General features: G+C 39.1%; 1 protein-coding gene across 3 annotated transcripts in view; it reads left to right on the top strand.

Annotated features, from left to right (window-relative positions):
• Positions 1–13,683, top strand: part of KCNMB2 (potassium calcium-activated channel subfamily M regulatory beta subunit 2) — a 307,675-nt gene that overhangs the window by 285,289 nt on the left and 8,703 nt on the right. For all 3 annotated transcript variants that reach the window (XM_025375855.1, XM_025375854.1, XM_025375853.1), the window contains 2 exons: positions 4,532–4,702; positions 7,114–7,309. In XM_025375855.1, the coding sequence (XP_025231640.1) occupies positions 4,532–4,702; positions 7,114–7,309 (367 nt within the window). The remainder of the gene's footprint in view (positions 1–4,531; positions 4,703–7,113; positions 7,310–13,683) is intronic.

Here is a 13,683-nt window from a genome sequence, read left to right as displayed (position 1 = left end):
TTTGTAGTCATACCCCAGACTCATTCTTCCTCCTGAGCTCTCTACATCAGTGAATTGTACTGGCCCTCATTCCATTTTTCTCAGCACTACCACCTCCACCCTCAACTCCTCTCAGATAGATTCATAAAGAATAGACAGAAAGAACCAAAGGGTGATGAGCTATCAGCCTTGTTAGTAGTTACACAGTAACTCATACATTACACGGCTTCCTAGTATGGGAGAGGACGCATAGGCCTGTGGCCCAAAATATGGCATCATGCTCCTTCCAGCTAACACTGAAGACAACATGGTGTAGAAGAGGCCAACTAACCCACTCTGTCTCAGGCTGGGAACACCCTCTTTTCCAACTGAGACTTACTACCCTTACTACCTGGACATGCAAAAATCCAAAGCACACCAGGCCTGAACAAAAACAAATCCAAAATGATGTATTTTTTTACAAAAATTATGCCACTCATTAGCAATGACCCAGAAAATAGAGGTGGCCCTCTGACTCTGGCATATCTCACCACTGAGATTAGTCACTCCTCTGCCTGTACTTAGGACACTAAACCTGTGGGAAGAGAATCTATAAATGTACAATCACTTTCTTCCTCTTTAGCAAGGTCAGCAGAAGTCACCTCTTTGGATCCTGGAAGAGCAGGGAAACAGAGAAACAACTCTCTCTTACTACTCTCCACCATTTCTCCAGTCATCCACACCAAGTACCGGAGCATAAATCTAAACTACATCATTTTTCTTGCTTCCTCATCATCCACTGTATTCTATCAGCCACCAAATCCTGAAGTTCTGTCCCGTAGATATTTCTCCATGTACCGTTTCATCTTCATACATCCTACCTTGACCCTAGATCCAGCCCTCATTGTCCTTTGCCAACACTACAGTAATAGTCCCCCCATTCCTCTCTCTGATTTAAGCCTTATCTTGTTTCTTAAACTCTGCACAGAAGCCAGAGTGATCATTCTGAAACTCAGTCATGTCACCCTCTGACAGATTCCCATTCACTACAGAGTAAAGGCCAAGCTCTTTAGAATGACTTACAAAACCCTTCATGGCCTACCTACCTTTGCAAACTCATCTGCCTCTTTCCCTGTCCCATAGGCATCTCAGTAATATTAAAACAGTTATAGTTTCTGATATTCACCATGCAATTGCAAGTTTCCATCGCTTTGCTCATGTGAGTCCTTCTGTCTAAAATACCCTTGACTCTGTCTCATTTGGTTAACCCTGATTAAACCTTGAATATTTTGTTTAAAGTGTTTCTCCTTCAGGAACCCTTCCCTAAACTCAACCCTGGCTCTCCGTCCTGCTTCCTCAGGCTGGGGTATCCTCCCCTCTTCTTTATTCCCATAATACTCTGTGAATTGCTCCATCATTATATTTTTCATCCTATGCTGATATTTATATACTTATCTGTTTTCCTTTTGGGCAGGGCCCATATCCCCAATAACAAGAGGTTACCAGAATTCAGGAGAAGTTTGTGAACCTAAACTGAATTCTTTGCTCTTCCAAATCGTGTATTCATTTCTTTATTTTCCATTAATTCGATCATTATTTACTAATGAATTCCATGGGCACGGCCCACTCCACTCACCCACTTTCATTTTGCTGGGTAGTATCCTGATTTCTCAGATATTTTGGGGGCTCTACGAAAATTGTTCACTTTTCCCCTCTCTATACATTCCAGAGCATATCAAAAACATTTGTTAACCACTTTCAAATTGTGATTTGTTTTTGAATTACAGGTTTGAATCATTTTTATATGCTTCTTGTTCTGATGACACAACTGACTGATTACACTTCTCTTTTACCGGTATAGGCTGACATAAGTGATGCTGTGTGACAGTCTAATACCATGGAATTGTGAGATTATGCTCCCTCCTTGCTGTCTTCCATCTGCAGGAAATGCAGACCTCGATGGCAGCCATCAGAGTTAAATACATGTTGATAAATAACATTAGTGAAGTAACAGCAGATTATTATTTTACAGCAGGTCTTTGAAGCTACTCAGACTCGGCCTGTCTCTTCCTGATTCAGAAAAGCTTTCAGCCCACTGGCTTTAGCCACCAACGGACACTGATTTTTTTAAATTTGAGTTCATAAAGGGTGAAGTTTTAAAAGCTTTGATGTAAATCCTATAATTTCCAAACAAAATCTCAAATACAAATGAAGAAACACAGAGGGTGGGTGGTTGCCAGTCTGTGGAAGTCAAAAGCAGGGCAGGCCAGCTAATCCAGGGGCATTGGGATTGGGAGCTGGGGAACAATGAAAGATGTGGGCTCTCCAGGCCTCTAGTAATAACCATGAACAGCCAAGAGCAAGTGACAGTGGGAAGAAGCCAGGAAGGACAGGGACATGAAAAGATGATAAACAAAGGCCTGTATTTAGCTCCGACTCTCCTACTACAATGAGCTGACTTCGCAAGGAAAGAGTAAGATTTATATAAACCACCTCATAAAGAGAACTTTAATAATAAGAAGCTAATCAGTTAATTTTGCACAACCAATACTTAGATTAATAAATACTCAGCCCTACAACCTCATGGAAATATATTAAGTACATACGCACTCTATCACCTCTATAAGGAATCAAAATATTTACCAACCAGCCCCGAATGGATCAGCCAATCAGAAGAGACATTGGTTATAGACACCAGTCAGGCCATCCTCGAGCACAAAGCTAAATATAAGCCCTGAATAAACCCACAACTGCACAAACAACAGGCATATCTTCCCTCCCCTGCAAAGTTCCACTTTAGAGTCTACTCTGGTTCCTCTCCCAAGCAACAAGAGTGATTAGCGATAAAAATTTGAATGAAAAATCTGAAGTTATTCTTGTGCATATTGGTTTTTGCCTGAAGCTAAAAAAAAAGAAAAGAAAAAAAAATGACTTAAGAGTTTCTTTTTCCATTTTCAGCATTTTATTTGTCCTCGCTGTTTCTAGGCTCTAAAGGCCAGCGATTTTCCCATTTCCACTGCCCTGCAATCCAAAGGTCCCTCCTCAAAATAGACACTGAGAAATCATGAGCTGTTTCTCGGTCGCAGGCCTTGCAGGAATTCCTGAGCATTGCCTTCCTACTCAAGCTTCTCTTCATCTCACCGAGCATCCAGCACTTCCGCATTTCTTTTCTACCTTCTCCTCCAGACCTGGTTTCAAATCCAATCCTCCATCCCTAATCTTTATACACTATTAATTTTCTTGCAGTTTTGTCCATTAGAAATTCTTTGGAGAATAGTAGCAATTTTAGGGTTTTCTGAGGTCCGTGTCATTGAGCTGTAGCTCCCCACTCCATTTTTTGAATGGGAACATTTATTACTAATCTCATGTCAGTCATTCTCTTAAATGATTTGCTTGTATCATGTCACTTAGCCATTAAAATGCATTTAAACATTATTTTCACTTTGCAGGCAACTGGGGATCAGAAAGTCTAAGGAACGGCCGGGCACGGTGGCTCATGCCTGTAATCCCAGCACTTTGGGAGGCCGAGGCGGGTGGATCACGAGGTCAGGAGATCGAGACCATCCTGGCAAACACAGTGAAACCTCGTCTCTATTAAAAAAATACAAAAAATTAGACAGGCGTGGTGGCGGGCGCCTGTACTGCCAGCTACTCGGGAGGCTGAGGTGGGAGAATGGCGTGAACCAGGGAGGCAGAGCTTGCAGTGAGCCGAGATCGCACCACTGCACTCCAGCCTGGGTGACACAGTGAGACTCCATCTCAAAAAAGAAAGTGTAAGGCACTTCTCATTGATCACACAGCTAATAAGCAGTGAAACCAGTCTGAACTCAGGAGACAGTTGATTTCAATTTCTTGTTTTCTTATCCTACGTTGCTGCTCTAAAATAAAAAACAAAAATACTAATAAAACTGTCCAAAGTTGTAGGGTCTGGCCTCAATTTGAATGACACTTTTCTAACTCAATCGAATGTTTTCACATATAAGAATAGCTGGGTCACCACTCTACATCTTCACACTGCTTATCAATCTCAAGCCAACAAAGCCCTAAGCAGCCCTCAGCTTGAGAAAAATGTTAATCAAAATAACTTCTGCCTATCATTACTGAAGAGAAATGAAAGATAAATTTGATATATTCCAAGTATATGTTGCCATTTATTTGAATCAATGCTCCATTAGGTATTCCAAAATTATTTAAAAATCAATAATGATCAGCTTTGGGTTAAATGGTAAAGTCAACAAACCCAAAGCATTATTTTGAGGGTTGAGGGGATTGGTTTCTTTCTTTAGAATTAGATAGAATGAAAATTAATTTACAGTTAGACATTGGCCCCAAAGTAAAAAAGGAGGGCTTATTTCTGCTCAGGACTGGTACATGTACAGGCGTGCATGTGCTTGTGAGTGTGTGTGCATGCATGTGTGTACTTGTGTGGGAGGTAGTGGACACACAGTGAGGTCCAGCTGCATTGAGGCAGGTTTGGAGGGCCCTAGGAAGGCATGGACAGAAACTGACCTGCTCTCTAGGGGCATGCTGATTAACTAAACTTTATGTAAGATCATATTGTTTTCAACCTCAGAAATATTTACCAGAAAATCAGAGACCATGACCTCCTGGACAAAAGGAAAACAGTCACAGCACTGAAGGCAGGAGAGGACCGAGCCATTCTCCTGGGACTGGCCATGATGGTGTGCTCCATCATGATGTACTTTCTGCTGGGAATCACACTCCTGCGCTCATACATGCAGAGGTAATACCACTGGGAGGGTGGGACCCTGCTGTTTGTCTCCTCCTCCATCCTCCCCCATCACTTAGGCAACCCTAAGGTCATCTTCCTCGCCTTCTTTCCTGATAAGAATTTTGAGAAGTTCCTGGTAAATAATACTTTTCAATACTGTTATCTAATAATAATAATAAATATAGCTCTATGTATAACATGGATATCAGGCGTCAAAGACTTGTACTTGTTTAATTATCACAATTACTCTATAAGGTTAAGTATAAATATACTCATTATGAAAATGGCAAAACTGAGGCTCAAGAGAAATATGATTTCCTCAGTGTCTTACAGCTCTTACTGGTGGCAGAGCTAAGATTCAAGCCCACATCTCGCTTATTCCAAAGTCCCTATTCTTGCCACTTCACACTTCTGTCCGTTCCCCACCCTCCTCCCTTTTCCACCCCAACCAACCCCTCCATCACCTTCCACGTGAGTGGTTCTCAACTGCATATTCCAACTTCCCCAGAAACTCTAAAAATGACAATACCCAGCCCCCATCATCGTCACCCCAGAAGGTCAGATTTAATTGGTCTGGAGTGGGACCCAGTCACCAGTATCTGTTAAAGCTCCCCAGGTGATTCTAATGGGCCTTCTAGGCTGAGAAACACTGCTATGCATCTACTTTTAAAAATAACAGATTTTGAATCTTTTCATTTCAATATTTGCCGTAGGTTTATTGAATGGATAGGGAGGCAAATAAATTGTGAGACAGCAAGTGTACTCTCGCCCTCGGTAAGCCACGTGGTAAATCCCACCAGCATCTCTGGCTGTTGTCCATAAATTGGACACTCTAAACACAGGCGAGCCCAGCCTTGATGTATCGAATGGGGGGAAGTCTCACAGCAGTTCAGCTTAAAGAAACAAGACCTTTTCTAATGAAAAATTGAGGTTTCAATCCAAAAGAAAATGAAACAATTTTGTGGCATTTGTTTTTCCATCTAAATTAATACTTTCATTTTAGAAGCAAAATCTAGCTGAAATACAGTAATTTGCTGAAATTAAGGCATCATCTTTCACATTTGTGGCTGCTCTGCTGTGTTTCTCTGATGGCCTTCAGCTGTGCTCATTTTCAATGAAAGTGCTGATGCCTCAGGCCCCAAGTGGTCGCTGATTCCAAAATGCTTTCAGATCTTCACATCTGCTTAGAACCATCAAAGATTTTTTCCTCAGTATATAAGCAAAATGTGACCACCCATGTTCCAGGAAAACACAATGTGCCACACTGAGGGAGGGGATCAGGTCTAGTATCCTGCTTCTGGAATAAAACTTCACACATGCAAAGGGGCAGCAAGCTGTGGATGCCTGTCTAGCAAAAGGAAAGGGTATCAATCTGCAAAGAAAACACGTTTCTCATTGCTGTGGTGATCAGCTTATACCCAAAACCAAACCATTGATTGCTGGTGTGTTAATTCCTAATTACAAATGTTAATCTTGATCATAAAATTAAAGGTATATTAAAATGACAAGTTGACAAATGGGCAGCTGGATTCTTCCAGGTGAGAGGTAACAGGACACCCTTATTCATCCATTAGTCTGCATAAAAGAGTTTCTTTTCCGTTGTGTTTGTGGGGAGACAGCACAACACAATAGAATGAGCCTGCGCCTTAGAGAATTACAAGATTGGGTGGGATCACAGTTTCCATCACTTACTGCCTATATATCCTTGCATGTCATGGGATTTCTCAGTTCACTCACTTTTAAAAAGAAATTGCTTCCCAACTTGCACAGTTGTTGAGAGAACAAAAGAAGGTATTATATATGAAGTACCAATTAGGGTGAAAGGAATGTGCAGCCAGTGACTGCTCATGATATAATGAAAGGGTTGAGTTATCCTTTTTCCCTTATTAGAAAGACCTTAAGGCATTCTGTCACTGTCCTTCCATCTGTCAAGCTGGACCACACAACCCTCCACTCCTTTGTCATCTCCCCGCTCCTTCTCCCTCACACCTTCTGTGACTGCAAACGGGGCAGGGAAGGGATCTGGGATGCAAAAAGTACAAAGTAAAACATACAGAGGTAGGGGCTGGAGCATGTCAAGAAGCTGCCGGCAATGTGTAAATACAGGGTGAGAACAGGTGATGATTTTAAAGCATGTTTCATGTTACCAGGGAGTTCAATAAGGGAAAAAAGAACTTAAGTCAAATACCAGAGAATACCACATAAAATGGAAGTCATTGAAAACGTTCTCGCGTGTCCAAGTTTGTCTATGTTACATGCTTAAAGCTGCTCTATACGAAGGCCTAAACTTTACACAGATAGATCATATTAGAGATTTAGAAAAGAGTTTTCAGCTTCAGGAGCTGAGAAATAATTCCCTCAGATGATGCCTTTCTCACTATTAGCTCTTGGGCCTGTGTTTACTCTCACCCCTTTCTCTGTAGCGTGTGGACCGAAGAGTCTCAATGCACCTTGCTGAATGCATCCATCACGGAAACATTTAATTGCTCCTTCAGCTGCGGTCCAGACTGCTGGAAACTTTCTCAGTACCCCTGCCTCCAGGTGTACGTTAACCTGACTTCTTCCGGGGAAAAGCTCCTCCTCTACCACACAGAAGAGACGATAAAAATCAATCAGAAGGTAGGAACTTGGCGCGCTGCATTTCAGTTACCCCACAGAGCTTCACACCAGGCTCTCTGCCTCTGAAGTTCCCCTTTGCCAGCATTTCAAAGGAAAATACTTCAGGAAGCAGAGCCTGCCTCTTCCATTCAGAGAACTTGCTATGTGACTCTTGCCTAGAAAATATTTATTTTCTGTGCAAGTTGTGGGCAAATCATTCCTACATTTGTGGTAGTGCAGATTTAGCTTTCACTTCCATTTGAAAGGGCAAATATTAATATATCTTTACACAAATAGACTGAGTCTTTCAAAGCAACTATGCAGCTTAGAGATGTACAAGACAAAACCATATGTTTGTCCTGTACCTGGGAACCATCAGCTAAAGGTGTGTTCTGTTTGTCCATGGTCATTGTCATTTAGTTCTGTGACCTCAGGGATATAACTTAACGTTTCTGATCCTCAGCTTCCTTTTCTCTAAAAAGCAACAAATGGACACCTTGCAAGGTCCTTATGAAGATGAGACCTCAGCATATACAATGTTGAGCAGAGCATGCTACTTTCGACCCATGGTCACTGTGTGTGTGTGCGTGCGCGTGTGTGTGTTCTTCTTCACATATGTCATATTCATAGAGGCTGAATTTTCCAGCACTAATATATTCAAGTCCACATGGTAGATATTCAACAAATGTGTATTTTGTTAAAGTTTTACATAAAATTTACATTTGTAAGGTCTGGAATGACCAGGAAGGTGTCAGCAGAACCAACTTGCCATTACAATTTTAAGTTAAATATATTGAGTTTTGGATTTGTGGTAACAATTAGATATGCAGAATAATCTCATATGCCAAGACAACTCAATGCCACTCTTGGCTCTTATTACCAGGATAAACCCTTCTGACCTCTAATCTTTCTTGTAAAAGCTTTTCTTTTCATTAAATTGTCAGCATTTAAATGATATAGCTTACAGTTATTGAAAAAATGCAGTAGATTCAAAGTTCAATACTAGCACATAGAGAGTGAATAGGATTTGTTTCTGATATATCGACACAAAGTAAGGAAAACAACCTTGAACTTTTGTTGCAATAACTTAAAAGAATTCTTGCAAATATCTCTGAGGACTCAACATAATAAATATTTCAGAGAATGTTGTTTGAAAATGCTGACTCTGATTTTCTTTCATTTGTAGTAGCCACAAATAATACCAGTCCCAGTGCTGTGCTGCAATATGTAAAGCCTAGCTCTCTCACAAAGTGTTTGTCTTTCATGATCTTCGCTTAAGTCAGATTTTAAAATCAAAGCTGACCGGTAATGACAAATGCCTATAAAACCCTTAAACCTGAATAGGCATCAAAAAAAGGGACATATTTTCATTTCCTCATTTTGGCAATTTATCACTACAGCCCTGTGAATGCATTATTTAGGCTATAAACAGAGAGGGAAGCTACCAATAAATGTCCCAGTGATGTATTCAGGACTGGTATCTTACTTGCTCTCAGCATAACACTAGGTCATCATTTGGTTTATTGGTCCCACTATCTTGTTTTTTCAAGTAAATTATAACATAGAGAACTGTGCATGAAATGAAAAAGTACAGCTCAAGTATTACAAACAGATTCATGACCACCATGTAACCACCTTAAGGTTCAAGAAATACAACATTTTCTGTACCTCAAAAACACCCTACATGACCCCTCTCAATAACTACAGGCTCTGTGTCCACCAAAGACAACAACTATGCTGACTGTTTATGGCAATTCCTTTCTTACTTTTCTTTGTGCTTTTATCACCTAAGGATATATCCTTAAACACTAAATATTTTATTAATAGTTTTGCCTCATTTTTAAACATTATATAAATGGAATCACATAGAATACTTTCCTTTCTGTCTGTTTTTCTTCACATAGCATTATGTTTGTTAGATTTATTCTATTTGGTTACAGTTCGTTCATTTTCATTACTGTATCATATTCCATTGTATGAATATGTCTGTTTATTCATTCTACTGCTGATGGACATTTTGAGTTGTCTACAGTTTGGGACTATTACAAGTAATTCTACCATGAATATTCTCATATATGTCTCTGGTGCACAAGCACACACACTTCCATCAGTTATAAACCTGAGAATGGAATATTTAAATCATAGAGTATACATATCTTAAAATTAAGTAGATAATGCCAAGTAGTTTTCCAAAATGTATATGCCAATATACATTCTCACCAACCCTGTGGGTATGAGAGTTCTTACTGCTCCAAATCTTTACCAACACTTGGTAACATCTGTAATTTTGATTTAGCTAATGTATATTTCCTCATGATTCTAATAGCTAATGTTATCAAGTGCCTTTTCATTTATTCATTGGCCATTTGGATATCCTTTTTGTGCAATGTCCATGCAAGTCGCTTGCCCATTTTTTTATGGAATTGTTTCTTCTTTACGTTCAATACAGGAATCATTTAAACATGAACCTCTGTTGGTTATACGTGTTGCAAATATATTCTCCCATTATGTGGCCTTTTCACTCTCTGAATGTCTTTCAATGAAAGAAACTTCTAACTTCAGTGCAGCCAGATTTTGTCAATCTTTTTCTTTCTGTTCAGTGCTTTTGCTGTTCTGTTTAAGTCTTATACCCACCCTAATATCATAAAGTCGTTCTCCTAAATGACATTCTAAGTGTATTATTGTTTTCCCTTTCATGTATACAGTAAAATCTGACTGGAATTAATTTTTACATAGGGATCAACTTTCTTTTTTGTTTGTTTTTTCATATGGACACTGACGTGCTCCAGTCCATTTTTGAAGAGACCACACTTTTCCTCACTGAATTATTTTTATAATCTCATTTCTTCCTCCATTTTATCAGAAGTTATCTATTCTGTTACTATTCTTTTTAAAGTCAAAAAATAACAGATGCTGGCGAGGTTGCAAAGAAAAGGGAATGCCTATCCACTGCTGGTGGGAACATAAACTGGTTCAGCCATTGTGGAAAGTAGTTTGGTGATTGCTCAGAGAACACAAAGCAGAGCTACCATTCATCCCAGCAATCCCAGTATTGGGTATATACCCAGAAGAATACAAATTATTCTGCCACAAAGACACATGTACATATATGTTTATGGCAGCACTTCTCACAATAGCAAAGATGTAGAATCAACCTAAATAAATGCCCATCAACAGTGGAAAGGATTTTTTGCTTCTTTCTGGATACATCCTATCTTCTAATTCAGCAATTCTTTACTCTGCAAATCAACTGTTAAACCCATCCATAGAGTACTTAATTTCTCTTACAGTATTTTCAATTCTAGAATATCCAACTGAGTCTTGTTTTATCATGTCCAGTTCTCTGCAATATTTTAATTATTGTCTTTTAAATCCTTCAACATAAAAGTAAAATTATAGTTGTTATAAAATCTATTTTGATATCATCACTATTTGAAGCCCCTATGTACCTGTTCTGTTTTTGTTTTCTCTTGTTTGTTTTCATGTTGTCTTGTAATATCTGACTATTTTTATTAGGTTTCAGATATTTGTAAAATTTTTATAAAAAATAACTTTAATCCTAGGATAATGTTATAATGTCATCATTTCCAAAAATTATTTCCATTTGCTTCACCAGCCACAAGCCATTCAGGATCACCTCATTCTGACTTCATAAATTGTGATACTCAAATCAGAACTGAAGTCCCTATGAGGACCTATCTATTTCAGGCTCACTATTCTCCCAGGATGCAACCCTTCAGAATCCCAACCCAAAGTGAATAGGGGAATTATCAAGACCCCAGCTTGATAGGCCCCCAATAATAATTCCTGCTCATAGCTCTGCAAGGCTGCCAAAAATGCCAGTTAATCTCCTAGGCTCTCACCCCCTCTTCTACAATCAGCAAATGCTCCCAGGGAAAAAGGCAGCAAACATTTGGCTCACTTTCCTGGCCCAGTGATTCTTCACTTTCTGGAAAGCTACCCTCTGCTTTTAATCTGAAATATACGCACTGAAAATACACAATTATCTCTATGTCAAAAGGTCATTAAACTGTCTTCATGCAAAATGAGGAATATTCAAGATAATTATGGCAAAAACATAAAAAAATTTTCAATGTCAGCTCTCTTTCCTGTTATCCTTCCCAGGCTCACCAAAAATAATGGTCTCCCTCACAGTTACCAACAAATAGGCATGGTTATATTGAGATACATCAGGAGCTGTTGATAATAACTGTCCTAAGACAATAGGAGGTGAAAGGATATTAGTCAATCTGTCTGCATCTTGGTAGAAAGCATTTTATTTTTACATTTTTACCCTCTCTCATATAGTTTTTCTTTAGCCTTTAAACCCAGTGACCAACCTCTTGTCAACATTATGACCGAAGCTGCTTAAGCTGATAAACTGTCATGCTCTCCTAGAGCCACTGGCTGACTAATGGGCCCTGGGAGCTACAAGAGGGCTCAAGGGTCCCTGCCTCCCTTGGCTACAAGGCTGTCACTAGCATCATAAAAAACAGCAGCTGAGTATTAATTCACTATGGTTGTTGCTTGTGAATTCCTCAATGCCAATCTTCTTCAGGATTTTAAAACCTCTTTTCCTCACCGGGAATTCCCAAAACATGCCCCTATGGTTTGAGGATAGATTTAAAATGTAGTTTGGTGCAAAAAAAAGGAAACTATACCCATTTTTTTGGTATGTGGCATAATACTATATATCTGGTCTGATGATGTAGAAAAATCCCAATTCAGTTTCTCCTACTATACTCTCACAACACACTGCCAAATCCAGGTGTGGGGGTGCTTTTCCCCACACATAATGAAGGTGAGTTCAGAATAATAAAATAATTTTCCCAGAGTTGCACATTCACTAACTAATTATGTCTGAATTAAAATCTAAGTCTTTTTACTTCATCATCCTTGCTCTTAAAGAGTAAAACATTAGAGCATCCCCTTGAGAGAGTAAAGACAAGAGTTCTGAAAAATCCAAATTCTGTGAACCATTTATCCTTCTGATAGATATTTTGGTGAACAGGTGAGAATCTACATCATTCCATCCTATTCCAAGAGGCACTTAGGATCAAGTAAGAAACAATGAGCAAAGAATAGAATTATCTGTGATCCATAGGTAAGATTAGGACTGTATATTCAGCACCAGTTTATGTAGAGTGGATATTAAACAGATAGAAGCTTACCCTGAAAGGGGTAAAAAAAAAAGTGGGGGTTGGAGGTGGGGAATATGCCCTGAAATTTGGCATTTGACATCGCATAATTAGCATTTTAAATTTGAGATATTTCTTAAACATTTCCTGAAACTGCCGGCAGACCAGAGATTCAGAAACACTTTTGTGATTGACAAAGTTTAGTCACTCCTTACCAAAGTTGAAATCTGGGAAAACTGAAGAGAGCACCTTTGTGTATAAGTAAAAGAAAGAATGTGCCATAAAGAAGCTGATACTGAGCATCAAAAAGGAAAGCAGGAGGAAGGAACCTAGTGCTTTTCAATTGCCAAGAGGGAGGCGCGTGGTGAAGACTCAAGGTCAGATTAAATATCTGCCTCACTTTAGGACTAATTGGATACATCAGAATCCTAGGGACTCTGTGGTTTAAGCTTTCTGGATATTGTCTAATCCCAAAGCTCCAAGAAGATTCTATCTCCTTAGTCAATTTCCTAGGTCTTTCAAGTTTCTTCTCTACTCCAAATCAAGCAGAAGTGTCATAATAGATATGAGACCTGTGGGCAAATATAGGAAAGGAAAATCTCTCTGTAATGGGACCTTTGTCTCAACACTGAAAGAAACAGTCATGCATAGCAGTGTGAATTCTATTTTCCTTTTCACTACTAAATACTTGGAACAGTCAACTTGCCAAAATCAAGCAGATACTAGATATTCAAACTAAACAAGTCTAAGGTAAACGTTGTAGGATCCACTTTTTAAAAAAGTGATGGTAAAGAGCATGAAGTCTCAAAAGGAGTGGGAAGAAATGAAGTCTCAATTTACTTTCTCAACTCATCTGTTTATCACTAATGTTCAAAAAATTCAAAAGTTGAAAATATATTTGTGAATCCAAGGCTACCACCTGGTGAACTATACATTCTTTGAACATTCAAGTTATGTCCTGCTCTCGAGCATAGAATGCAGTCTGGTACATTATATATGCTTAATAAATATGTGCACAATATTCATTATTTGAGACTACTAGAAAAAGTTCCATTGACTTTGGAACCAATAATATTTATGTTTCACATGAGCAGTGTTTTTTTCCATTTTTGGTTTTTGTTTGTTGTTTGTTTACTTCATGGACATTGTGGACTAGGACCTGGCTACTAAGGAGTTCTGACAGTACATTTGTAACCCACCTCTATGATTGTACAGTCTTTATTGAAAGGCTTTTTAGCCACATTCTCATCCCATTTC

This window comes from Theropithecus gelada, chromosome 2, assembly GCF_003255815.1.
Source record: "Theropithecus gelada isolate Dixy chromosome 2, Tgel_1.0, whole genome shotgun sequence".
NCBI classification, from domain to species: Eukaryota; Metazoa; Chordata; class Mammalia; order Primates; family Cercopithecidae; genus Theropithecus; species Theropithecus gelada.
This window is presented reverse-complemented; position numbering and strand designations above follow the sequence as displayed.